At 50.7% G+C, this 23,852-nt stretch overlaps 2 protein-coding genes across 13 annotated transcripts; one reads left to right on the plus strand and one right to left on the minus strand.

Moving 5' to 3' along the window:
* Positions 1 to 1,832: 1,832 nt before the first annotated feature.
* Positions 1,833 to 5,923, minus strand: YOD1 (YOD1 deubiquitinase). Its single transcript, XM_054087892.1, has 2 exons — positions 5,646 to 5,923; positions 1,833 to 4,909 (listed from the first exon to the last, which is right to left on the minus strand). The coding sequence occupies exons 1-2, from the start codon at positions 5,851 to 5,853 to the stop codon at positions 4,203 to 4,205; spliced, it is 915 nt and encodes a 304-aa protein (XP_053943867.1). The 5' UTR covers positions 5,854 to 5,923; the 3' UTR covers positions 1,833 to 4,202.
* A 444-nt stretch (positions 5,924 to 6,367) lies between these two features.
* On the plus strand, positions 6,368 to 23,028 carry PFKFB2 (6-phosphofructo-2-kinase/fructose-2,6-biphosphatase 2). 12 transcript variants are annotated; one of them, XR_008453478.1, is made up of 16 exons: positions 6,368 to 6,518; positions 7,595 to 7,720; positions 7,813 to 7,909; positions 8,276 to 8,342; positions 8,842 to 8,917; positions 9,046 to 9,101; positions 9,591 to 9,715; positions 10,090 to 10,297; positions 10,499 to 10,645; positions 11,227 to 11,331; positions 11,939 to 12,068; positions 12,976 to 13,038; positions 13,371 to 13,444; positions 15,092 to 15,283; positions 19,683 to 19,795; positions 22,371 to 23,025. XR_008453478.1 is itself a non-coding variant. In XM_054087594.1 (16 exons), the coding sequence occupies exons 1-15, from the start codon at positions 6,443 to 6,445 to the stop codon at positions 16,456 to 16,458; spliced, it is 1,569 nt and encodes a 522-aa protein (XP_053943569.1). In that variant the 5' UTR covers positions 6,368 to 6,442; the 3' UTR covers positions 16,459 to 16,499; positions 17,120 to 19,665. The 12 variants fall into 12 exon arrangements, 8 of the variants coding, with proteins under 8 accessions (XP_053943569.1, XP_053943571.1, XP_053943566.1 ...); XM_054087594.1 differs by lacking the exons at positions 19,683 to 19,795; positions 22,371 to 23,025 and adding exons at positions 16,432 to 16,499; positions 17,120 to 19,665; XM_054087596.1 differs by lacking the exons at positions 19,683 to 19,795; positions 22,371 to 23,025 and adding exons at positions 16,432 to 16,499; positions 17,120 to 19,665 and having other exon boundaries at positions 15,092 to 15,271.
* The last annotated feature ends 824 nt before the right edge of the window (positions 23,029 to 23,852 follow it).

Raw genomic sequence — 23,852 nt, forward strand, 5'->3', positions numbered from 1 at the left:
AGGGAAACCGTGTCCCGAGAGCAGCACACTGGCAGCACAAGGACTTATTATCTGAGCAAGGCAATGGGCAGGGGCAGGGACACCTCCCACTGGATCAAATTGCTCCAAGCCCCATCCAACCTGGCCTGGAACCCCTCCAGGGATGGGGCAGCCACCACTGCTCTGGGCAACCTGGGCCAGGGCCTCCCCACCCTCACAGCAGAACATTTCTGCCTAAGATCTCACCTCAATCTCCCCTCTTTCAGCTGAAAACTCTTCCCCCTCGTCCTCTCCCTGCAATCCCTGATCAAGACGCAATCCTTGCTGCCTGCCCAGCTCTGTGTACGTCAGAAAGATGCCATGATCCAATAAGACAAGGCTTGAACTTCTCTGAATAAAACACACCGAAAAAAAAACCAAACCCCAACCTGTTCTTTTTCCACATTCCTCTTCCTCCAACTAATATAAATAGCTACAATCAAAAATGAGGTGTGATTTCGTATCAATGGCATGAGACATATGCAAGTAGTCAAATGAGGCAGAAAACATGACACAGAGCCGTGAAGGACTTTGGCAAGTTTACAGACCTGCTGCGCCTCACCCTGTTCGTAAACAAAAGAACAGGGATGGTTCTGTCCTGGGCCTGAAGGAAACACAGCTGCGCGGTGTCACCAACAAGCATTCCTGTTAAGGTAATGACGTTTATTTGCCTCTATAGGACTGTTGGACACTTTCCTTAGCCCAAATTGTATGGAGACAAATCAATTATGGAAAATACTGGGTAGTTAATATCTAGTATTACGCAGCAGTTTAGAAAAAGTAATTAACTCTTAATATGGCTGTGAACTGAGCAAGGAACCCTATTTATTATCCGTTTTCCAGAGAAGGGGTAGAGAACTCAGATGATCTGTTTAACTTAGCTCATTTAGAATTAACTACATCAGAAACAAGGAGTCAGCTCTCGGAGCAATATAGCTCCCGACGTTTTCCCCAAGGCTGCAATTAATAGACAAGGACACCGCAGTCATAAGCAACCTCGTTTTGTCAACTCTCCTATGGCATTTGTCACTGAAGGCATTCTGGTACTCAGAATCAGAGCAAAAAAGCAATACTGATTTTAGTCAGTTTGAAGTAATTCTATTCTACCCAGTCCAGAGCAGAGCAAAGCAAAACCTGATGGTAATTTTACTGCTGAGTGCATGATTTAATTTCAAAATGTGGGCAGATATTTAATTTGTACGGGGAAGAGTTGTAATTTTCAAAATAGCAAGCTGAAGTTTTTTTGCTCCGCTTATTAAAGAGTTTTGGTGGCAGAGAGGGATTGGTGGCGCTCCTCCACGGGTGGGCTCGTGCTGGGCAGGAGCCGCAGCACTGCGGGCGGTAGCAGCTCCTACACACAGATGCTTCAGCAGTTGGGTGTCAGTCCAATTTCCCAGAATCTCCCTCGATCCATGGATTTCTGCGTTTAAGTCAGTCAGCAGGGAAATCCTGTACTGTCTTCCTTTTTTGCCTCTGCTCTGTCTTGCTTCCTTGGTAACGGAGAAAGTTAGACGGACCACACTGCTTGGTCTGTTTGAAATGTTTCTGACAATGGATGCTGTGTTCCTGCCTGGGGCTTTGTTGCCCTGAGGCGGATCACAATTGTGGCACCCTTGGGTTCTGGAAAAGGTCTCTAGAAAAAAGTGGGATGTGCACAGGAAACACTGTTCCTGAAAACCATCACAAGTGGCCTCCAGAGAGGCTCTTGATCAGGGAATGTAGGGATAGGATGAGGGGAAACGGTTTTAGTTTGTCAGCATGCAACAACATCACCTTTACAAAGACGAATTACAGCCATTCAGATGACAGTTTTTAACCAAAGAGATTTTATTATTCAGGCAATGAACGAAAACACCCGAGCAGGGATATCGACACCTCCCCTCAAACCAAACCCAGGCTCTGTCAGCAGACTTTCAATGCAAAGATGACAGAGCAAAGCTAAACACTCTGGATTTTAAAATTGGCTTATTTAAATACTGCTACTGAGAAATAGCCCCAAAAATATTTTATACACTCCCAGAAATCCATCCGGGATACAGAGCTAAAATCTAAGTGTTGCTCCCCAGAGCCAACGCATTTGCAAGCACGGCAGACAATAAATACATTAAATCCCCACTTGTGATCCAGACCCTCAAAGGCAGTTGCCCCTGCACCTCGCTGAGGTAGGTATTCTGTCCGGTTTACAGGTGGCAAACGGTGAGGATCCGCTCCGTGTGCAGGCATCCCACCACTTCAGTGTGAAAGCTGAGAACACAGTCTCTCGGTCTCCCTCCTAGACAATTTTTCAGCTCAAGTAGTTATAACACAGTGTAATCTTCAAGTTCCTTTGAACTGTCAGGTACTTCCTTAGGTTTTTAAGCATCAGCTTCTAGAGGGTGGGTTTTAATGTCGGGGTTTGCTGGGGTTTTCCCTAATGACCGGCTAAAAGCAATGTGGGGTTTAACACCGGAAGCTAAGTGGCGTTCTCTAGGCAACTCCCGACAGCGCTACTGCCTATTTTAACACTGAATTAAAATGACACCTGGCCCATTGTGCTCTAGGTGATCCTATTCTTTATACTTAATTATTCATGCCTCAATTCAGCAAAGCACTTACGTGATTAAGGTTCCATTTTTCAATCAGACCCTCCTGTATTTCAAGGTCCAACTGGGAGCCTCCCTGGAAACTTCAGTGAAACGTGCTTTCTACAGGAAAGAGTTTTTTGTGGCACCAGGGCTTTAGCTGGATGCCTTAATGAATGGAGGCCTTTAAACAAGATCTTAGCTTCCACTTGGGAAGTGAGTTTACTCCTGTCTGTCTGCAGATGCAGGCTTGCTCCCCAGCTGTGAAAGTGCAAGGAAGGTAACTTGAAACAGTGGCAGAACAGCAGGATGAGATTTTAAAATTCAATAAAACAAGTATGTGTTGCAGGCATTTAAAAGAAAAAAAAAAATCCCTTTCAGTAATATGCACCTTTACAGCACCTTTTAAAAGACCTCAAAAGCACTTATAGTTAAGCCTCACAACCCTGCTGTGAGGTTAAGAGATATTAACCCAACCTCAGCTTCCCTGATTCTGAACAGTACGAGAAGTAGGGCAGTGTACATAGCTTATTTTGTTCCGGAAATGAAACTGCACCCTTCATTATCAGAATTAAAGTCTTGCTACTGAACAGTCACCGGTGACAAATCCAACGCGTTAAGGCAGAATGCAAATGATGAAACTTCATGCTTCCCTTCGGGGTCAGCACTCTGTCCTTCCACACAGGGCAAAACTTCTTACCGGCCAAGAGTGAGAACTATTCCTTAAAGTGCTAATTTACAGTATTCGGAATTCAGCTTAGTAACACTGTGAGATCGGCTATACCACAGTCAAGTCTGCTTAAACGTAGTTAACAGATGCAAAATTAGTCACTTCCCTAATTACAACATTTCCCTCTTGCCAGAATTCAGAGGAGAATCCAAAGTATTTCAAGAAACATGCCTGTGCCCTGATGCAGTGTAAACACCAGGGGGTTGTTGGTTATTTTTCAAGCAACTAAAAACTACCTATGGAGGATTAGTAAGTTTATTCAACACATAACCATTTACTCAGTAAGTTAAAGAAGGCTACCTTAAAGCTTAGAGGCCATTTCTTTCTCTAAAGCCAAGACTTCACACAAACACCACATTCTACTTCTGATGGTAACATAACACAGGGCAGCGTTGGAGACGCTCTTTCCATTAAAAATCGTGCACCAAATGAGCCTTTTCCCCTGCAAGAACTGCTTGTGAGTGCAGAGTCTAATTCTTAATGTAAGTAATGCTAATACGTGCGTTTCCCAAGCCCCTAGATTAATTTAATTACCCGGAAAACACAATACAGAGAGATTAATTCAGTAATTTAGAGGCTAGATGTTGCGCTAGTGTTGAACAAGCCTGATTTTGTGTGTGATATACACAAAGAGAAGATTATTTCAGGAATCAGGCCGTAGCTGCCAGTGTATTCCACCTGCCAAAGGACTATAAGTTAGCATGCGAGAAGATACCTACTTCAAACCCATTGGAAAAGTCACTAACCATAACAAACCTGCGCATCTCGGCCATCACTAATACGCTTTTCAAGCTTTGTGAACGGAATCTTTTGATTACATACAGCTTATCTGGAAATCCAGAATTTTATCCTGGATCGGTGAGGTAGTCAATGTAACCATCCTCATGGAGACGTCACACCTCTCCGAAGTTGGTGTGTCCGGTCTCCTTGGCGTGTTCCCTGGCTTCCACTTGCCCAGTCAGTCCCTTCTGGCACACCATGCACCTCAGCGTAAAGCGATTCACGTCAGTAAACTGCCTCTTTCGTCTGGCTTCATCCGCCAACTCCAATGCTTGTGCAAGAACGATGTCATCAGTCGTGGGGAAAATGGTCTGCGGAGGAATGTTCGAGTCGGGGATTTTGCGCTCAAGTGGATCGTAATGGATCCCATCGTAAATTAAAAGGACCCGCTTAGTGTAACCGGCATCTTCCCCAAAACGGTCGATCCTGACCGTCTGTGTGTCCACTACGCAGATTTCGCACTGGTAAAACTTGGATAAAATGGACACTTCGATGGCTCCTCCCCAGGTCTCTTCCTTTCGGATCCAGTCACAGTACTCCCTGTTAGTTTTCCCTAGAACTGCCTCACAATAAGATTCAGGATCGCTCGCTACTATCTGAGCTATAAGGCTGCGCATCTCCGGAGCGCAGCCCGGGTCGTAAACGCCTCCCTCTACCACGTAGTACACGCTGGTGAAGAGACAGGAATTATCTGCTGGCACAACCCTCCTTGCCAGCACGGGCATGGCTTCCCTAACCGAGTGAGACATCGTTCTTTTAGCAACAACAGGTGAGTCAGTCTTGGGTTTGGATGAGTCCTCTTCCACTATTAGTGTATCGCCTGTCAAACACAGAAGGACAAAGAACTGAGAGGACTATAGAGGCGGGATGTAATGCTGCTGCTGCTCCTAAAACAGAAGAACGCCATGATGGTGTTGTTATTAAGGATCACACCCATTTCCTCCACCAGCACTGTGTTCTTGTGGAAAACAGCCTCAGCCAAAACAGCTGGTAGCACCACAACTTGTTGGTGGAGCGTATGTAGTGGAGTCTACCACACTTACCATGTCCCAGAACCAGATCCCCAACCCTGGCTGGGTCTCTTGAGGCCCCAGCCCTTACCACATCCTGGGTCCTGTGTCCCTGCCCCCAACCCCAACCAAACCTCTCCGTCCCTGTTCCCTACTGTGTCACCAATCCAGGCCCTCATCCCCTCCTATCCTCTATCCCCTCCTGCATCTAGCGTTCCCGTCCTCTGCCGTGTCCCAGGTCTCCATCCAACTCTTACTGCATCCCAGATCCAACTCCAGATCCCCTGCCGCATCCCGGATCCCCAACCCTTACCGTGTACCGGATCCGAGCCCCCTACCTTTGCCTTGCCCCAAGTCCCCCTCGTCCGCCAGCCCCACCGGCGCTACGGGCAAGCAGGAGTCGCTGCCGACCGGATGGTGGCGGCTGCCCCGGAGAAGGAACCGGCCTGACAGGCGGCTAATGAGGGGCGTGCTGGCCCGCAGCAGCTTTTAATTAAGGTAATTGCAGCCGAGGCCGTAAAGCGCCGCCGCCCGCCCCGCCCTCACCCGAGTGGATTCCGAGGTCGCCAAGCCGCCGCTCGCCATCGCTGAGGTCTAAGCTCCGCGGCGGGAAGCCGAGCAGGAGGCGCTGCGCCGCGGCGGGGACGCCAGTGAGCGCGGTCAGGGCAGCCTGCATGTCGCGGAGCCGGGAGTGGGCGGTGAGGCCGAGCAGCGGGTGGGTGCCGCTCCGGGCCTTGCAGCGCAGCCGCAGCATCCTCGGCGGGGCCGGGACCGGAGCCGCCGCCTCAACCGCTCCTTCCGCCTCTGCCCGCTTCCGCCCCGCCTCCTCCAGGCGGCTCTCGCGAGAATTCCCCACCCGTGCCCAATACAGTCACCCAGTTCTCGCGAGAACTCCTGCTGCGGCTCGTCATTGGCTGCGCCGTACCCAATCGGCGAGCAGTCCGCCAGTTCTCGCGAGAACACGAGCCGCGCCCCATCATTGGCTACGTGGTGTCCAATGAGAAAGGAGTCCGCCAGTTCTCGTGAGAACCAGCGCACCGGGTGAGACGTGGCGGGAGCTCTTGCGAGAACTCGCGCCGCGCCCCTTGACTGGCTGCGCGGTGCTTAATCAGCGAGCCGCTCGCCAGCTCTCGCGAGAATTCCCGCTGTGCCCGATGGACCGCTTCATCTCGCGAGAACACGCGCCGCGCCCCATGATTGGCTGCGCGCTGTCCAATCAGCGGGAGGCGCGCCCTCCGGCCGCGGGGGGGCGGGGCCGCGGGGGCGCCCATTCATTTGCATCCGTGACGTCGCTCGGCGAGTGATTTGCATACGATTTGCATGCGGCGCGGCGGCGCGGAGCAATGTCGGCAGCGCCCCGGGACGGCGGCGCCCCCCGGGGCAGGGCCGGGGCTCTGCGAGGCGGGGAGAAGCAGTGCTGTGAGTGGCGGGGGATGCGGGGAAGGGGGGGAAACTGAGGTAATTAGGGGGAAAACGCTCCATGTGCCGCTTAGTGAATCTCCATCCGGCACTGGTCCCGGTGTCCCCGCCGGTGCCGTTTTGGGGCGAGACCGCGGTCGCAGTGCCCTTGGTGCCCGTGGTCCTGGTGGCTGCGCCGGTCCCGGTGCCTCCGGTGCCCCCCGTGCCCGGTCCCGTCGCTCCCGGTTCCCCCCAAGGTGTCCGGTGCCCCCCGTGCCCGGTCCCGTCCCCGGTCCCGTCCCTCCCGGCTCCCCCCAGGGTGCCCGGTCCTCCCGGTGTCCCCGCCCGTCCTGGGGTGCCCGGTGCCCGGTTGTTCCCCCGTGCCAGCGGTGCCCGGTCCTGGTGTGTCTGGTCCCGTTTGGGTGCCCTGACCCATCCCGGTGCCCTCCTGGTGCCCACGGTGCCCGGTCCCTTCGTGCCCGGTGCCCCCGCTGCCTGCAGTGCCCTCTCCGTGCCCTCTCCCATCCCTCTCCCATCCCTCTCCCATCCCTCTCCCATCCCTCTCCCATCCCTCTCCCATCCCTCTCCCATCCCTCTCCCATCCCAGTGTCCCCCCCAGTGCTGTTCCCTGGCAGGAGCGCGGTCCCGGTGCTCCCTGTGCCCAGTCCCGTCCCATCCCGATGCTCTTCACCCCCGATCCCTCCGTTTCTGTCACCCTTGGGTGCTGTGAGCACTCCCCGGCGTTGCTTTTCCCCCAAATCCACCTCCCCCGGGGCGTCTTCTTTGCCCGTTTTCAGAGAGAATCTGCCCGTTTTGCTATAAATACGTTTCTTGTGTCCTTGACAGCTGCTACCTGGTAGGTAAATATTTTTAACGCAAAAAGGCTGATATCGGTGCCATTAACCACAGCGAGTTTGCCTCATTAGGTAACGCCTGGGAGACCAGAGAGTGGTCCAGGCAGGTTAATTAGCTGCAAGGACACAATAATGAGCCCGTTATGCGATGCATGGTGACAGTCTGTTCATCTGGGAGACGGTTGGGACTTGCCTTTTGCTCCTGGCTCCTCCGTGATGCTCCTGGGTGATTTTTTTTTCCAGCATGGGCTTCCTACATGACCAACTCCCCGACGCTGATCGTGATGATCGGGCTGCCCGCACGTGGCAAAACTTACGTGTCCAAGAAGCTCACCCGCTACCTTAACTGGATCGGGGTGCCCACCAAAGGTGCGTGGGGGGCTCTGCCCTTTGCAGAGAGCGCTGTGGGATCCGTGTACGGAATGCCGTCTGTCTCACGCGCTCGTCTTTTTTGTGTGAAGTGTTTAATTTAGGGGTCTATCGCCGGGAAGCGGTCAAGTCTTACAAGTCCTATGACTTCTTCAGGCATGATAACAAAGAAGCCATGGAGATCCGCAAGTAAGTCAGCATTGGGGCTCCAACGGTCTGAGCGGTCTTGGGTCTTGGCAGCCTCTCTATTTGGGGAGCAAAAATAGGGTTTAGTGCCCATGAAAACCAGGGAGGAGGTCTTGCAGACCATGCCAGGGTGCTACGTGGGGGAGTTTTGTCATTGACTTCAAGCCGGCCCAGAGAGCAGGTGCTGCAAATGCAATGAGTAAAATATGAAGTAGGTTATAGATAACGATGCCTTGTGCTCTCTGCAGAGTCTGTGGAGCTCTTGAAAGGTGCAGGGGTGGATCCTCCACAGGCAGAGAGAAGAGGAGTTTAAATCTCTCAGAAGCCCTGCCAGCTGAACGCTTGGCTATGCCCCTTTCTCTCTTGCAGACGGTGTGCCTTAGTGGCTCTGGACGACGTGAAGGCTTATCTCTTGGAGGAGTGTGGGCAAATAGCTGTAAGACTTTTCTGGGCTATACGTGGGTTTATATCTGGGTAGTTTTGCCCAGGTTGTTTGGGACGGTGATCCCAGATGAACTGGGGCTGGTTTAAAAGCTTTAGATGAACTTGTTTGCTACTTAGAATCATAGAATCACAGAACGGTTTGGGTTGGAAGGGACCTCAAAGCCCATCCAGTCCCACCCCTGCCATGGTCAGGGACACCTCCCACTGGCTCAGGGGCTCCGAGCCCCATCCAACCTGGCCTGGAACCCCTCCAGGGATGGGGCAGCCACCACTGCTCTGGGCAACCTGGGCCAGGGCCTCCCCACCCTCACAGCAAAACATTTCTGCCCAAGATCTCATCTCAATTTCCCCTCTTTCTGCTGAAACCTGTTCCCTTCATCCCATCCCTTCACTCCCTGATCAAGAGGCCCTTCCCAGCTTTCTTGTAGGCCCCCATTAACGTACTGAACAGCTGCTATAAAGTCTCTCTGTACTTACTCCTTTTCTGGTAGGTGTTTGATGCCACCAACACAACTCGAGAAAGGCGGGACATGATCTTAAATTTTGCTAAGGAAAATGCTTTCAAGGTAGTGCTCTGGTGTTGAGTTTGTAGTTGTGGTTGCTGCGCCGAGGGACATGGTTGTTCCCTCAGGCAGCAGCTCTCGAGCTGTGATTCTTAGCTCTCTGAAACGTGCTTCCTTTCCTCCTTCATAGGTTTTTTTTTGTGGAGTCCGTCTGTGACGATCCGGAAGTCATTGCTGCCAATATCCTGGTGCGTGCTGCGTTTTCCAGGCTCAGCAGCCAGTGCTTACCGCGGGAGCTCAGGTGCTCGGTGCAAGGTCACCGGCTACGGCAGCGTACAGCAACCTCTGCAAATGCCTTTGCTCTTATGTTTCGACTTGGTAATAGGCAGCAAAGGTTTGCAAGTTTATAAAAGCTGCCGATGCAGTGAGTTACGTGAGAACGTGGAAATCAAATGAAGCTGAGGAACATTTGACCTTGAAACGTGTTTTCTTGTCGCGGGAAGGCGGGTGGCTCGCAGGGACAGCTAGCAGTGAGCCAGCTGTGTCTGTCGCAGGGCCAAGCGCTACAGCGCCTTCAGAGTCGCCCTTTGTTTCCTCTCCAGGAGCAGGTTTTTCCACAGGGCAGCATTAAACAATGCTCTTTTATTTCAGAAGGGAAGAATAATGTTATTCAGCGTTGCTTTTGCTCTGTGTCAAATTTGCTTAACTCTCACAAAGCATTGCTGTCTCTTGATCAGGAGGTGAAAGTTTCCAGCCCTGATTACCCAGAGAGAGACAGGGAGAACGTGATGGATGATTTCCTGAAGAGGATTGAGTGCTACAAGGTCACTTACCAGCCTCTTGATCCTGACGCATATGACAAGTAAGCAAAGCCCCGGGGGTGCGTCTTGTCCTTGCACACATGAGCTGCTGTGCTTCGTGGCTGCTCTTCTCTGGCTCAGGTTGCTGCAACGTGTCTGATGCAGCCTCTGCTCCCCCAAAGCGCGATTGCTCGTGTAAAGGTGATTTCCTTGGGTCCCAAGTGATTCAAAAGGACTTTTTCATTAGTGTAGTGCAGTTTAACGCAGCTCCTTCATTTAAGTGCAGCAGTTCAGGGTCTCTTCTACCTGCTGGAGCGACCCAGTGGTAGTGCTGATGCCTTTACTAGAGGCTAACTAGCTAGATTACACCCGCAGATATACATGCTTCCTTTTTAAAACCAGTCGTGTGGGTGTTCTTATTTTATGTTGACTCCAGAGATCTTTCCTTCATTAAAGTGATCAATGTGGGACAGCGGTTCCTAGTAAACAGAGTCCAAGATTACATCCAGAGTAAAATCGTCTATTACCTAATGAACATTCATGTCCAGCCGCGTACCATCTACCTTTGCCGACATGGTGAGAGTGAATATAATCTTGTTGGCAAGATTGGTGGGGATTCTGGTCTGTCGCCACGTGGGAAGCAGGTATGTGTCTGGCAGCAGCCGGGTTGCTGTATTCGTGAAGTGTTGTGTGACCAGGGTCAGAGCCGCGTGCTGCATCCGACTCCTGCGAGGGGCAGCCCCGCAGTTGGATCTTGCCGCAACAGCCACAGCCCTTGAAATGATGCTTTTACCGGTGTTGGCAGCTTCTGTTCCCTCCTGACCCTCCTCTGCCTCTTGTCTCAGTTTGCTCAGGCACTGAAGAAGTTCATTGAGGAGCAGGAAATCATTGACCTGAAGGTGTGGACGAGCCAGCTGAAAAGAACAATCCAGACTGCCGAGTCCCTGGGGGTCACATACGAGCAGTGGAAGATTCTCAATGAGATCGATGCTGTAAGTGAGATGCTGGTTGAAGCCTTTGCCTTTTATAGATGGGAAAGAATGTTTGAAAACAAATTCATACCTGATAAACTTGACTATTTCCTGCCCATTTGTAAGTGTGGCTGTATGTAACACGCTCCACCCGTTGTCATCAGGAGGTTTGGGATGGTTTAGCACAGGGCTGGCAATGCCTGGAGCTGCTGGACTTTGCTGTAAACGTATCCAGCTGGTGTGGGGAAAGGAAATAACATTGAACACCCCGAGCGTTTGCCACACATCCTTAATGGACAAAGGTTGCTGCTCCCACTCCGATTCTTTCAGGCAGAAGAAATTGCGGGGTTGATGCTGTGGAAGTGAACGCTCATTTTCATCCCTGACAAATGGGGAGTTTAGGACTTCTGTTTTTATTTCAAATCTATTTCAAAGCACCCTGGGTGTGGTGGGCACAAATGCTGCGTGGATGGCTGTCTCGGATGCGATACTTGAATTTTTTTGTCACGTGAAGGGGTTACTGATGGCAGCCACTTGCCTTTTTGGTTGTGTGGTACCTCTGCTGAAGGCCAACATGGTGTAATGAGTCCTTCTTCCCTCAGGGGGTGTGTGAAGAAATGACCTATGCCGAGATCGAAGCCAAGTATCCAGAGGAGTTTGCCATGAGGGATCAAGAGAAATACCTTTATCGCTATCCTGGAGGAGAGGTGAAGACCCTTAAGAAATGACAATAAGATGCAGTCTGTGTAGAACAAATGTGTAAAATGGAAGGACTTTATTTTAACTTTTTCTGTCAATATTTATACGAGAAACTGAAAACATTAGGATTCCCATCTCTCTCTTAGAGGGAAGGTTTATTGCTTTCCTTTATCGTGGGGTGCAGGAGGTGCTTTCCAATAACCAGGCTGCTTGATGCTCCCCTCTGATCCTGAGAGGTTTCTGCTCGTTTGGCTGAGGCCTGAATCGTCACTGTGGAAAAACACTGTGGGAAGAAAATGGTTCTGGTTGTGGGATGAAGTCATTTCTGGTTTTACTTCACAACCTTGTTGAAACGTATAATTTACTATTTTGTTTCTCTTACTGCACTCATGAAGAGTTACCGGTAATCTGGATCCTCCCATCATCAGAGGATTGTAGGCATTAAATATCACCTTCTGTTGTTTGCTTTCTTCTGTGTTTACCAGATCATCCATAACTCCGGCATTTTGATATTTTAACTGATGTTTTCCTGTATGTGAGGCTGCTTTAATTGCTGCTTCTGCTTTAAGTCTCTGTTTACAAAACCTCTTGCAAAATTCCTGTTTTATTTTTCAGTCTTACCAGGACTTGGTCCAGCGCCTGGAGCCGGTAATTATGGAGCTCGAACGGCAAGGCAATGTCCTCGTTATCTCCCACCAGGCGGTTATGAGGTGCCTGTTGGCTTATTTTCTTGACAAGAGTGCAGGTACAAAAATAAACGTATGATGTTAGGGGCTGGCTTCTCTCACTGCTTCCTTTGCAGAGCTTTTAGAAGGGTGGCTTGTAATTACTGTTTTGATTTTTCACAAGGGAAAAACTGCTTAAAAAAGGAAAATAAGAAAACATTACTGAAACACTTTGACCACTGCATGTCAGCAGCGCAGGGACCTTAGCAAGAGTCATAGAATGGTTTGGGATGGAAGGGACCTCAAAGCCCATCCAGTCCCATCCTCTGCCATGGGCAGGGACACCTCCCACTGGCTCAGGGGCTCCGAGCCCCATCCAACCTGGCCTGGAACCCCTCCAGGGATGGGGCAGCCACCACTGCTCTGGGCACCCTGGGCCAGGGCCTCCCCACCCTCACAGCAAAACATTTCTCCCTCAGATCTCATCTCAGTCTCCCCTCTTTCCGTTGAAAACCAGTCTCCCTTGTCCTATCGCTAATCTCTAGGGGATTATTTTGTTTCAATGTAAAGAAAAAGTTCTCTGATGCATCGGGAGTTGGTGAAGGTTTATCTGTAGGGCTATGGTCCAGCAAAACGCTGATCTTGGGCGCTCCTTCCACTCTGCTGCAAACTCCTTTATGCAGCAACACTGGTGCTTAATAAGCTTTTAATACAGTTTGAAATAAGACTGGTTTGGATCCATGCTTTCCCACTCACCTGTGGCCAAACGGGTCTCCTCTGGCTGGAAACTGTGGGAACAATCCCCTCTTGTGGCTCTAGGGGTGGGGAGGGCGGTCGAGGGGCTGTGACCCCACCGCGGGCAGGAGGTGCTGGTGAGGTTGGTGTCCAGTGCAAAAGGTCCTGTGCAAAGCCTGGGGAGAGGGGGTGGCGAGCACGGGGAGCCGATAAACGCCTGGAACACCCCTGTAACGCCCGCCTTTCTCCTAGATGAGCTGCCCTACCTGCGCTGCCCCCTCCACACCATCCTCAAGCTCACGCCTGTGGCATACGGTAAACACTGCCTTTCATTCTTTCTCTCGTTTGTCTGAGTCCGATGGAAGTTTAGGTCCGTGAGCAGCAACAACTGGACTTACTGTGAATATTTTAATGTATATTAAATGAGGGGAGAGTGGGAAGGGTCTGGGGGAGATGTGTGTGTGTGGGGGTGTTCTGCTGTGGCTGCTCCTAAACGAGGGACGATTGCGGGTTTCACCAGTTGATGAAAACAAATAAATAACACAGATAGAAAATAAATTAAATAAAATTTACTAGAATAAAAATTGGGTATTTAATGAATTACCCTTTCTCCTATGAACTTGTTTTTGTTTTTTTCTTTGGTAAAGGCTGTAAGGTGGAGACGATCACCCTGAACGTGGAAGCAGTGAACACCCACCGTGACAAACCCTCTCTGAACTCAGTAAGTCTTGCTGCGTGGCTGTGGCTTTTATACCTTTCCAAAAAGCAGTTCCAAAGCTGCAACATTCTTAAACGCATTCAGAAATACCATTTGCTTTCAATGACTAGAAAGACTTGCTTCAAAAACAAGCTCCAAAAGCCGAATTAATTGTAAGCTGAATTGATGTCTTTCCCTGACTAGGGGCAAATGTTTTTCACAGCTACTCTAGGAAGCAGAATGGGCAAATTTAGGATGTAAAATTTAAATTCCAGTGTCACTCTCAGTTTTCAGTGAAGTATTTGTTGTTGATTTTTTTTTTTTGCATTAGTTGTGGTAATCTCAAGAAGAGTTGCCAGAATGTTTAATGTGAATTCTTCCCATTGTCGTGATGACCTTTCCCTTTTGATAACTGCTGTCGGGGCAAGGCTGGGCTCTGGATTGCATTCTCGGGGGCTCTCAGCAGTGTTTGCAGCCCCCAGAGCCGGGTGGCTGGGAGGACTGGAGGTTTTTCCCTCGTTTCTGCATACTTCATGTGCCTTTTAGGAGTATTTGGTGCACGACTGTGGTGTTGCTAAATGTTGTCTGTGCCAGGGTTGGGAGGGAATGGATCCACTTTACCTCCGTCGCACTGGGCATCTTCTCACAGCAGTGGTGGGAACTCTTCAGATGTGACTGTTGGGATTTCTGAAACCCTGTCTCTCCTGTGACTGGGGTAGCTGCCCATCTGCCCTGTTCAGGAAAGCGTGTTCAGTATGCTGAATCTGTAGAAGCAGCTGCTGTTTCAGGTGCTGGGTTTTTCAGATGCTGTTTTACAGGGGGGACTGATGCCCCGTAGCGATTGCCTGCAATTAACTCTCCCAGTTAAATGCCCAAACCGACTCTCCCCTTCCCTGGCTCACGGCAAGCCCCAGTACATCACATTTTAAGTTCTCTTGGTACCTTTAGGTTTTTAGCTGCTTGTTGTCGTTCTTTTTCTAAAGAGTTATCCGATTGCCTGGGATACAGTTATTTTACACTCTTAATCAGGGAGTGCAGGGACAGGACGAGGGGAATGATTTTCCTCTGCAAGAGGGGAGATTGAGGTGAGATTTCAGGAGAAATGCTCTGCTGTGAGGGTGGGGAGGCCCTGGCCCAGGTTGCCCAGAGCAGCGGTGCTGCCCCATCCCTGGAGGGGTTCCAGGCCAGGTTGGATGGGGCTTGGAGCCCCTGAGCCAGTGGGAGGTGTCCCTGCCCATGGCAGGGGTGGGACTGCATGGGCTTTGAGGTCCCTTCCAAACTATTCCATGACTCTGAGTATTATTTTTTCTCCCCCCATAAACTGATTGCAGGGAGGAAAAAAAAAAAGAAAATAAATAAAAACCCAATTAAAACTAAAAGCCGAAGCCACTTGAGCAAAAAAAAAGTCTCAAAGGGAACTAAAACTGCTGAAAAAACACACTTTTTCTGTGCGTTCTGAGCCCGATTAACCAACAGAGGTGGTTGTCCCCCACCACTGGCGAAAGGCGTAGAGCGGTTGTGCCAGCGCAGATGTGGGGTTCGCTGAGCCGCAGCCCCGGCAGCTTGAGGGTGCCTGCGGGGGGGGGCTGCTGGAGGTGTACGCTGGTGTGTGATGTGGTTTTAAACTGGTTCCCCTTTTCATTCCTTGTGATACCCTCCATCTGGGATCAGAGCAAGCTTCCTGCCAGCCAAACCCCTGTAAGGATGAGAAGAAACAGCTTTACGCCGCGGGCCAGCGCGGACACAGTAAAGCGCCCACGACATTACAGCGTTGGGAGCAAACCTCTTGACCTGCTGGGGCCTTTCCCATCCCTGGAAGCTCGAGATGGGGCCAACCGGCCACAGCTGCAAGTTGGTGTCCAGGTGATACCTTCCCTATGTCTCTCTTCCCAGCGTCACTCGCGGTTGTCACTGATCCTCTCTGAAATACAGACCCTTTCCAGGGGTGTCTGTGGTTTTGTTGGTGCCCATTTCCCTGTAGATCCAATATCAGGAGCTTCTTGAACAGAGCTTGGGCTCCGAGTGCCCACAGTTCGGGGTTTGGTGCTTGGCATTTCTCTTAGCTTAGAAGCGTGTAGATCCTCATCAGCATTGGATACGAAGCCCTGTTTGTTTCTTTGCTCATTTTAAATTGTTTCTCTGTTATGTGAGGTGTTTTTCTGTGCTTTGGAGCCTGCAGGGCCGCACGTTGCTGCCTGCCAAATGAGGCAGAGAGGAGGTGCATGGTGGACTTTGAGGAGGTCTTGGCTGTGCTCCTTGTGTAGAGACACCCATTGTTACCAAATAGTCTTGGATTCTTTAGAGGTTAATGTTTTCCAAGCTGTTCAGTGATCCCGGCTTCTTGTTGCCCTCCTCCCTGTTAGCAGTCAGTGGCCAGAGTGAAAGAATGGGCAGTGCAGCACAGGTGAACGCTGCTGATGGTTTTCTACTTGGTGAAGAGCCCAAGGCTTAGACATGCCTAAAGTGGGGGGCTCTGGTGGGAACTGAGCCTGACAGGGCTTTGCGTTGCGGTGGGTTTGGCCCACAGCAGCTCTGGGTGAAGCCTCAGCTGGACAGGACCCTGACTGCCCAAGGCCTTTAATTTATAGGGGTCTCCAGTTGGGGCAGCTCAAGGATGGGAATCCCCTCTTTAGCTGCTCCATGGTTCCAGTTGTACCCTTCCGAATTGTAACATTGAAGCCCTGGCAGCTCTGGGCTGAAGGAGTGTTTCGAAGCCCTGGGGCTGGGGCTGGGTGCGCAGTAGGTAATCATGCTGTCTTGAGGTCTTTTGCCTGGATGGAGCCCTTGAGATGGGCAGGAGTGGAGGAGGTGGCCATGTACCACAGCACGCGGTGTCCATACCTTGTATCACCTCCAGCTGTGATACAAGCCTGCCCGGAGCTCCCTCACCTGAAATCTTTGGGGTTGCTTCACTTCTTTCCTCCTTTGCTTTGCTGCTTTTACTGTTACTTTTTAAATCTCCTTTCAAATGCACTCTGAGCTCTCCTCTGCTGTTTCTTTTTCCTTTGCAGCCTCAAGGGGGAAGTGCTTGCCTGTGAGTACCACTGAAAGCAGCTTGTGTGTGCTCTCTTTTGGTTTAGTAAGTAGGACTTCTCTTGATTAATGCTGCATGGAAACTACTTTGGGGAAGGACAAAGGCATAGAGCAGAAAAGTCTTTTGCTGCATAACAACCTGTCATTAAGAGGGACCTCGGCACAGGAGGAATACGTTACCAGGTTGAGCCCATTGATCCGGGGGCTCCAGCTGGACTTACTGGTGCATCGTGCTCGCGCTGGTTGCCTGCCAAAGTGCTTTAAACCCTGAGCTTGCTCTGGACCAGGACGTGGAAGTGCTCTGTGCGAGCACTGCTGGGCTGAGCCACGTAGCTGGTACCGAGTGGGTCTCCCTTATGTCCCCTCTCTGCCTGGGACAGGGTGTGGTGATGATATTTATCACTGGGATTTTGAAGGAGTCATAGGATCACAGCCTGGATGGGAGTGGAGCTGCTCAGCCCCGGCTCCCCGTGACCGGTGGGAGCTGGGTGGGTTTAGCACATCCCTGGCAAGCAGCTGGGTGGATCAGCCTTTTTGTGTGCGTGGCAGTTGTCACAGAGTCCTCACATCCCCTTGGAGTCACCTCTGACTGGGGGTGAAGAGAGCAGGACTGTCTCTCTCCCAACCTCAGGGGAGAGCATGTCCTTGTCTCTCCCTCCTCTCCAGGGAGCCAGCAGCCGGCATCACCCACGAGACCTTGGCTTCCCTCTCTGCCTCCGAGTAAGGGGTTTGGATGAGACCTTGGCTGTCACCCTGCGCAGAAAGGCCACAGATGCCCTCGCTTCGCCGTGCTGCTGCCATCCCTGTGGCCCGGCTCTGTCCCCTGCTCTGCTGGTGGCTCTGGCAGACCCTGCTGCGACCCCTCGCTTGGCTTACCAGGTGTTTTTCCTCCTGCAGTACATGCAACGCTGATGTTTTTTGTCTCATACTAGTTTTTCACGGTGTAGGTGCTCTTCTGGGGGCCTGGCTGTGCACAGCAGGTCCTTGCCTGGGGCTGTGGGGCAGCTCGGCAGTGCCCATGCAGCATCCTCCAAACGCTGCCGTGCTTGTCCGCGTGTGCTGGGGTGACCCCCAGCTCCTGGCTGCTCCCACCGCCTTTTGGCCGCCCTCTCGGTCGGTGGGAGCAGCAGGCTGTGCTGTGGAGCACCTACGGTGGGCTCAGAGGTGGCAGAAGCTGTGTCCTCAGAGGCTTCAAGTCTCTGCGTGCGTTGCTGACACGCTCTGCCTCTCAGCCAAGCTCTGTACCCTCTTTGCCTCAGCCCTGAGGCTCCGGGCAAATCTTCTTGCTCCTGGTGCTCTGGCATCAAAGGGAGAGCTGAGTTTGGCACAAAGATTGAAATGGTAGCTGATTAAGTTTCTGTATGTCAGGCATTAAGATAGGATTCGGGTTTTGATGAAGAACTGGCTCCTGTTTGCTGCAGCAGAGTGGTCCCCGCAGCGATGGGGCACGACTCTTACTGCCCAAGGATGCAGCTCGTCTCTTCCAGGCGAGGAAGGCACAGCTCCTACCTCTGCCTGGGTAGAAACTCCTGCTTGAATGTATTCGGCTGTTTGAATGTGCAAGTTTTTACTGTAATTGCACTTTATCCTTGAAGCAAAGCTCTTCCAACAATGTTCTCAGTGTGGCTGCTCTGTCTTTCTCCATCACCAGTATTTACAGACGTGTCGTAGGACAAAAAGGTATGGGATTGATCCTAAAGTTACACGCCTCTGTCTCCTACTCTCTGGTTTGCGATAGCGTTTTTGATAATGCTGCAGAGTTTTCTTCCTGACTGTCCTTCTAAAGCCGCAGAAGCGCACAAAGCGTTGAGCTCAGATGTTGCTGTAGAGCATCTCCTGCGTCGGGATGGTGGACTTGGGAATGGTCCAGCCAGTAGCAATGCAAAAAGGCACCTTCTTCCTAGAGTTCCCCGTCTCCCTGGGTTCCCGAGGCCTTAATGTTGAAGATGAAGGGGAAAAGGAGAAAGAACCTGAGCTGGAGGAGCATATGATAAATCTACTAAATCATTGTTCCTATACTGGGTGATATGAATTTAGAATCAAATCAAAGGGAAATTATCCGTAGGCTCAAAATCGAAGCCTTGCACCTTTGGATTTGCCTTTACCCTGAGCCAAAAGGAGCTGTAGGTTTAGAAATGGACTGTGTACGCCAGCTTTGCAAAATGACCTTTTTAACGCTGTGCTTCAAGTGTTTCTTTCCCCTGTGTTCAAACAAATAACTCGGACTTCCTAGGAGGGTTTCCAGAGACATGAAGGTGACTCGTTCCAGCACAAACCTTCTTCCTTTGTAATGCTGATGTTTTGCCTGAGAAAGTAGCACGTGAGCAGCTATTATGGGTTACCTCTGTCTGATGGTGGCGACTTTTTTAAGTGTCAATGTCGGGAAAGCTGTTTAGAGATTTATTTATTTTTTAAATTGCAAATAGAAAATACGTAGGGTCTGGATTTCCTGGCTGTTGGCTTTTAAGTGTTGGTGCCGCTGTTAATCGTTAGCAAATTGGCTCCATGGCAGTGCCATTTATTTTTATTGCAAAACAGCGCTGGTTCGGTAACAAAGCAAACTGCACGTTATCAATTCACGCATCGTGTTGTACACTCAAAGCACTGTGAGTGCTGAGCTCGGTGTGAGTTGGAGCCCCTCCGTGCGTTTTCTGTGCTCTTGAGCCACTGCATGACCAGCAGCTGCGGGAAATCCTGGCTGTCGGGTTGGAACTCGTGCTTGTGCATTTGTAAATCTATATTTCACTTGTACTGACCTGAGTGTGTTCCTGTCCTCTGTCTGACCCTCGGTGAGGCACTGGAAGGTGTTTTATCAAAGCTATAAGTATTTATTTTGGTTAATAGGCCAAATGATTACTGTGATGGCTTTTGTTTGTGCTGGAAGTGTATTTTCCTATGGAGAAGATAAATAAAAGTGAGTAACCCTGAGTAACCAGCCTGCTTCGTTATTGCCTGTGAAACATCCCAGTAAACCTGAGGTCAGGCTGGGACTGGGAAACCCTTCGTGTGGAGTTCTGCCAGAGGTTAAAGGACCGTGCAAAATGTGAAGCAGCTCATTATTTATTCAGGGAGGAGTAAATAAGTAAATCCTCAGGTGGTTACTGTGACATAGACCACCTACGTGGAGCTGGTTGGATCCTCCTGCGAAGCAGCTGTCTGTTCCCCAGCCCTGCTTTAGCATCCTGCCTTACTCTTATTATAACCTGTACCATTTATCTCTTATTTGTAGAGGATGGCTGGTTTAACGGTGTAGAGCTTTGTGCTCTCCAATCTCCAATTCGGCGGCGATTTCCATGGCCAGGAAGAGCCCTGCGGCTGGGAGGCGAGCGTCCCCGGAGCACAGTGAGCTGCACGCGCCGCTTTGGCCAGTACTCTCCTCTGAAATGTGTTTGTAGAGTCTGTATCTTCTCTTTCTGAATGCTTAAGCGTCTGTCAATGAGGTTGGAGAAAAGTCATTACGAAGGTTTTTCAACCTGCTTTTAACACACGTGAGCTAATGCATCCCTGGGCTTTCTGGGCGTTAGTGTCCCACATCTTTTCTTCTGGTCGGGTGGCAAATTGCCCGCAGTATTGACAGGGACAAAGCAGTCATATCCGTACTCGCTGCAGCAGCTTTTCTTTGGAAGAAGTGTTGTCAGACCAAATCCCCAGATTTTCTTTCATTTTTATTGAGCATTTCCAAGCTCAAATGCAGTTCTTGTGTCCTTTAACCATTGAAAGAGCTCCAGGTGTCGTTTGACTGTGCTTTTATAACCGCTGATTTGAATGCCCCGATCTGAGCCTGTTCCTTTGCTCTGGGAGGGCTTTTTGCACATGGTGTAACACGAGGCACTTGTCAGGGCACGAATCCCGTGGGACAGCACCTGCGAGGGGCAGAAGGGAATAAAAGCTCTGGCGCTGGGAGCAGCGTGGCTGCCAGCGCTGTTCAATCCGAAGTCAAGCCCTGCTTTTGCTTTGTACCCTGATCTAAGCCTCACCCTCTTATTCATTTTTCTTGGCTTTTGTGGATGGTTTTATCTATTACTGTAGAAAATGAGCATTGCTTTGCTCAGTGTCCGGGACCAGCAGGGCCCCCTGTGCAGAGTTTGCAGAAGCGCATGACTTTCACCCGTTATCTCTTTAATGTATCAAACCATAGGCCTACAACAAGTTTTTAAGCTTCCCTATGAAGACGCTGTGAATGTTACCCACGTCCAATGCTGCCTTGGATAGAGTTTAAGCTGCCGTAGCCTTTAGTACACGGACAGAGAGACTCCTCTGCTCGTGTGACAGCTGCCTGTTACCTACATCCCCGTTACTTAAATCCCTCCTTTCCCCTTTGCAGGGGAAGCAAACCCCAAATCTACAGTTTTCTGCCCCAAGTCTTGGCTTGTCTTTTGCCAAACTCCGTTTTATCACACTCCTCCCATTCTTGCACTAAGGGCAAAATCCTCAGGTTGGGTGAAGACAAGGAGCATTTAGGGATAAAGCAGGAGGCTGCTCTGTTTTCCAGTGACTTGAGGATTTATACGAGCAACTTCTGTGACTCAGGTTGCTCACTTTAAATGTGTAAATAAGCGTTGGCCATACCCGTAATATGGATCTATGCTTGAGAAACACCAGCACTCCAGCCCTGGTGGCAGAGCTGCTCCGCAGCCCTGAATCCTGAGGTTTGCCTGGGGATTTTGAGCTCAAACTCTTTTCTTTTTTCAACACTCCCAGAACTTTAATTTGATAAAGCTGAGCTGGAGAGGTCCATGGCAAAGGCATAGGCTCTAATTTTAACCCTCAAGGATTTATGTGAAGCAGAGGCGTGTGTTGATCTAAAGCCATTGCACCATAGAGGGAGGAAATTTAGTGCGTGAGAAACTGAGTTTTATTAGTGTTGTTCCCACCGGGGCACAGGTTTGCTTCAGCCTTCTGCAAGAGCAGCACTGTCTCTTCTTCAGTTTTAAAGGTTGGAATGCTTAGAAATAAGCCAGGAAAAGGCGGGGTAGAGGGGGAAATGAAGATATTTGTAGCCTATTGTGTGGTAATACTCGCTGTCACACTCCAGTAATGCTCTATAACGCACAAACCTGCACCGCATCGCGCTGGCTGCTCCGACTGAGAAACCTCCAGCTCTGTCGGGAAGCAGGACTAGCAATGTACTGTAGGATGTTTACGCACAATATGCTGTAATAGCTTGCCAAGGAGTTAATTATCTTTGTATCACTGAGTCGTTAATGGTTGTAAGGAGACAATATCTATTTTTACCTGCCAGGATTCATGAATGTAACTGTTAATGTATTGGTTTGTCATATTTGTTGTGCTAGAAAACAGGTCTGCAGGTTTAGGACGCTGATGGGGGGTCCTTATTCCCATCAAGTGGGTCTTTGCTTTGGCTGTGGTTGTCTGGATCATGGGGTGGAACCTCTCGGCCACCTCTGCAGATGGCAGCCCTTCTGCTTTAATTAAAGCCTAACTGTAGGTTTCCCCTGCTGTACTTTAACTTTCAAAAGGTGTAAGTACATTTATTGACATGCAACAGCAGCAGATTTGTGATGATCGTGTACTCATCGTTGCTGTGGGGGTGAAACAGACCTCACACCCGTGATCCTTCCAAGCCTGGAGCTCTCGGGGGTGGCTGGGCTGGCAGCCACCCATCACCCCAGGGCCGGCAGATCCCCGTGCCAGCTATTGCCTTGAAATCAGCTGATTTCCTTGGAACTGTGCATGCAAATACCCTAGAATAAACAATTGCACAATGGACCTGAGCTGGGAATTAGCAGAGGCTCGTGCTGTCAGTCATACCAGAGCTGATGCCTTGGGCTGAGCAGGTGGAGGTGGTGAATTTGGAGGGGTAGAAGCTGTCTTGGTGCCTTTGGAAGCATTGCACCGTGAGTGGGGCTGGTTCTGTGTTTCCCTGACTTTCCACCCGTCTGTTTCTGGCACAAAGGTGGCGGTGCCGGCTGTCACCATCCGTGAGCATCGCGGTCCAGGATCCGCCTGCCCCATCAGCATTATTTTGGGAGAAAACGATCGCTCAGGCAAAATGTGCTCCATCTCTGCTGCCTGCAATGGGGGAAACTGGGAAGTGAGGAAAAAAGGCTTCAAACCAGGTCAGGTGCCGTGAGTTTGTGTACACTGGCTGTGACGTTAGAGCTGTCACCTCTCTGTACGGCGTCCCCTTCCTGGCAGCGCAGTGACGGGGGCCAGGGAAGGGCAGCCCAGCCCCTGTGGGCTGAGGAGCAGCCGTGGGAGGAGAGGCATCGCTGCCAGAGCTTCCAGGAACCACCTGCCCTGGGGGTACATCCCAACCCTGCACCCCTGCTCGTCCAAAGGGCGCTGGGCGAGTGCTGCTGGTGCCACCGCCACCTCTCCCACAGCTCCTCCGTCTCTCTGAACGCGGTCTGCAAACTGCATCTCTGTATATTGTGTTTACTGAGATGGATGTTACTCGTCTACTTGCAGTTTGGCTATATTGCTGCTTTCTCATGTTATTTTTTTAGGTTTAAAATACGTGCAGTGTATGTAAACTTGTGCTGTGTGTTGTGTACTCGGGAGGAGAAATATCCCAGGAGCATTTATTTACAATAAAGAGATTTTAAAAAAATATCAGTCTGGTTTCCTCTGTGGATTTTCCATTATTGTTTGCTCTAATGAGCTATTGGGTGCGGGTTTTGTGAGATAATGGTGACTTCAGGGAGTCTGAGGAAAGTGTTTGGAGGGCAGGAGCGCACCTCTACTGTGAGGAGAGGCTGTGGGAGAGTTGGGGTTGTTCAGCCTGGAGAAGAGAAGGCTCCGGGGGGACCTTAGAGCAGCTTCCAGGGCTGAAAGGGGCTCCAGGAAAGCTGGGGAGGGGCTCTGGATCAGGGAGTGCAGGGATAGGATGAGCAGGAATGGTTTTTCAGCTGAAAGAGGGGAGACTGAGATGAGATCTTGTGAAGAAATGTTTTGCTGTGAGGGTGGGGAGGCCCTGGCCCAGGTTGCCCAGAGCAGTGGGGGCTGCCCCATCCCTGGAGGGGTTCCAGGCCAGGTTGGATGGGGCTCGGAGTCCCTGATCCAGAGGGAGGTGTCCCTGCCCATGGCAGGGGGGGGACTGGATGGGCTTTGAGGTCCCTTCTGACCCAAACCACTCTGATTCTATGAAGAGGGTCTGCAGGGAAGGGCGAGCATCCCTGGTTTTGGGGAGCTGGGCTGGAAATGGTGAGTTGGGCACCCCAGGGCCCCTGCTGCCATTCTCTTCCTTCATCAGTTTTTGTTTTCTTGTTGGAGCTATTGGAATTCAGATTTCCAGGTTTTTCTATGGAGCTGTTGGAATAGGAATACATTTATTTTTTTTTTAAAGTCATGAGGAGTGTCTGATGTGGCTGTGACTGTGACTTCCAGCATCTGCCGCTGGAAATCAGCTGGTCCTGAAGAGAAGTGACCTTGGATG

The sequence above is a fragment of the Cuculus canorus genome, chromosome 24, assembly GCF_017976375.1.
Source record: "Cuculus canorus isolate bCucCan1 chromosome 24, bCucCan1.pri, whole genome shotgun sequence".
Classification (NCBI taxonomy): domain Eukaryota; kingdom Metazoa; phylum Chordata; class Aves; order Cuculiformes; family Cuculidae; genus Cuculus; species Cuculus canorus.